Below are 2,738 nucleotides of genomic sequence, written 5' to 3'. Positions count from 1 at the left end.
ACGGTATTTTTAGTACTGTTAAGTGTAATGGTCATTTATCACCNCTTCTTTCCCATTACCCGGAGCATAAGACAAGGTGACCCCATGAGTTCAATGTTATATGTTTTATGTGCACAACCCTTAAATACCCTCGTTAAATTATCCCCTCTGAAGGGCATCCCTATAAAGTTTAGTAATGTCACATCCATTATATTCCAATATGCTGACGATACTAATTTTACCTTTTCTAATTTAGATTCTGTTAATAATGTTTTTAAGATTATAGAACCGTATTGTAAAGCATCAGGTGCAAAAGTTAATGTGGATAAAAGTCAGATCCTTTCTCTTAGTAAAGTGCAGAATGAAATATTAAAGCTTGATGTTCCTCTTAAGCAAGTTGATCATATTAAAATCTTAGGTGTGCATTTAGGTAATAATGCAGCATTATGTGACGAATTAAATTGGAACCCAAAAATAAGTAAAATACAATGTATTCTTAATATGTGGAAGACCAGAAATTTAACTCTTGTAGATAAAGTCACTGTTATCCAATCTCCTTAAGTCACACAATTATATCATACTTACTGTTTTATGTATACCTAATGGGATAGCTGATAGGATTCAAACCCTATTTACTAATTTTATTTGGGACAATAAGCCAGCTCAAATAAAATATTCTAGTGTAATAAATAGTAAATCAAATGGTGGTTTAGGCTTACCAGATATTAAGTTGAAATCTAATGCATTTGGACTGAAAGTACTCAAGAATGTTTGCAGCATAGATTTTTTCTCAATCTGGAAGTCAGTCCTGAATTATTACACGTTAAAGTATGCTAAAAGTCAAGTTACAGACCTACTTAAAGTTACTACTAGTAGGGATATGATAAAAGAGTTCCCTCCCTTCTATCAACTTTTATTCAATGCTTGGAATTTATTAACTAACGATAGCCGACCTCCCCCAAAATAATCTATATGATGTATCACTACAGCCTTTGTTTGATAATCCTTTAATAAAACACGAAAATAAACCAATTAAATGTAAACTATTTAGTAGTTATGGTATCAAGACAATATATGATATAATTTACTATGTAATTCCAGGATTTTTACCATTAGGTGTTATTGTAGATGATTTTAATGAATCGGAATGTACATTAGATTACATTGCCAAGATTGCTAGACATTATTCAATCTGCAATTCCTGCAATACAGAAGAATATACTTCAAAATGTGCCCCAGAGCCGATCTGTATAATCAATGGTGAGGAACTCAAATTTGATAAGTTCACATCTAAGACCCTGTATAATATATTAATTAAGAGTAAGTGTATTGTTCCTACTGGTTTTTTTAAAATGGGATGCTCTCTTTAACAATATTAACTGGCCTATAGTCTGTAAGAATACACAAGAGTCTTTTAAAGATGCCAAGCAAATAGATTTAGATTTTAAAATCATTCACAGCATTATCTGGACAAGATCTAGACTATTTATGATAGGTAAGACAGGTGACGATATTTGTCAAGTTTGCCACGAGGAATCAGAGGATCTAAATCATTTATTGTTTTCTTGTTTAGATCTATCACTCCTTAATCACCTCTTGAAATTAATCCTATCAGATATTTTGTCCAGGCCTATAAGAGACGATGATTTGCAGTTGTACATATGTCTTGGCTTTACAGACAAGAAATAAAAATCAACCCTTTAGGCTATGCAATGCTATTTTAAGTGTAGCCCGTAACGTAATACTTCATAGAAGGTATATTGTTACAGATAATGCTAATTCCAATGTGGATATAATCAAATTATTTAAATATATGTTATGTCAAAGTTTATATTTCATCAAACATTTTTACACTAATTCAAATAGAAACTTTATCAAAGACTTTATATCACCCTCTTATCTTATCTTATTAGAAATGGATGGCTCAATTAGTTTGGACTTTTAATTATTAAATCTTAAATGCTCCTTGAGAGCATTACATATCATCAGAATAATTATTAAGTTTTGAAAGTATCTTTCCTTGACTCTTATTTTGTTTTCGAAATCTAAGATTCATGTATTAAGAGATACATTTCACAATCTCATTACATTTCATTAACTATTTTAATGTACATTAATCAATTTTAAATTGTAAATAACATTCCATTTTATTACTCAGACCTACTTTTAAAGATGTATAGATATGAATTATTTCATTAGATGGCTGTGATATATGTATAGCCGTCTCCATTAGCCCACATGGTGCGGAAAAGAAGGACGTAAAACTCCATTCATTCCATTTGTGATATATGTGTGTAATGTAAATAATATTATGTGAATAAAATTTTTAAAGAGAAAAAAAAAAAATACTCGCCTGCCACGCGGGTGACCCGGGTTCGATTCCCGGTCGATGCACAGATATCTTTTTCTCTCTTTTTCCATGCTCGCGTACGGTGCGAACTCAAAATTTGGCACCACTCAATGGAAAGTAGGTTTCTGGCTGTGAAAAATGGACTGGTACTCAGCGCTCCGATATGGTCTAGCGGTTAGGATTCCTGGCTTTCACCCAGGCGGCCCGGGTTCGACTCCCGGTATCGGAACATATGTTTTTTCCCCCATTCACCACGTTGTTTTTCTTTTTCTCTCCAAACTCTTGTCGCCTTCCTCTCCAATTTGGCTCAGCAACTCGACCTACCACTTCGAAGCCTCACTCGTGATTGCAGCCTCATCCACCAGCCCCACGGACACCGCCGTACCTGATTGGGCAGGGTGCTGCGAGA

General features: G+C 33.7%; 1 protein-coding gene across 1 annotated transcript in view; it reads left to right on the top strand.

Moving 5' to 3' along the window:
- LOTGIDRAFT_172340 (hypothetical protein) overlaps positions 1 to 2,178 on the top strand; it is a gene marked incomplete at both ends in the record, with an annotated part of 10,604 nt that extends 8,426 nt beyond the window's left edge. Inside the window, 2 exons of the mRNA XM_009049210.1 lie at positions 1,081 to 1,299; positions 2,138 to 2,178. Of these exons, the coding sequence (XP_009047458.1) occupies positions 1,081 to 1,299; positions 2,138 to 2,178 (260 nt within the window). The remainder of the gene's footprint in view (positions 1 to 1,080; positions 1,300 to 2,137) is intronic.
- Positions 2,179 to 2,738: the final 560 nt, after the last annotated feature.

The sequence above is a fragment of the Lottia gigantea genome, assembly GCF_000327385.1.
Source record: "Lottia gigantea unplaced genomic scaffold LOTGIsca_131, whole genome shotgun sequence".
In the NCBI taxonomy this organism is placed as follows: domain Eukaryota; kingdom Metazoa; phylum Mollusca; class Gastropoda; family Lottiidae; genus Lottia; species Lottia gigantea.
Note: the sequence above shows the minus strand (reverse complement) of the source record. Positions and strands in the feature narration are given on the sequence as shown.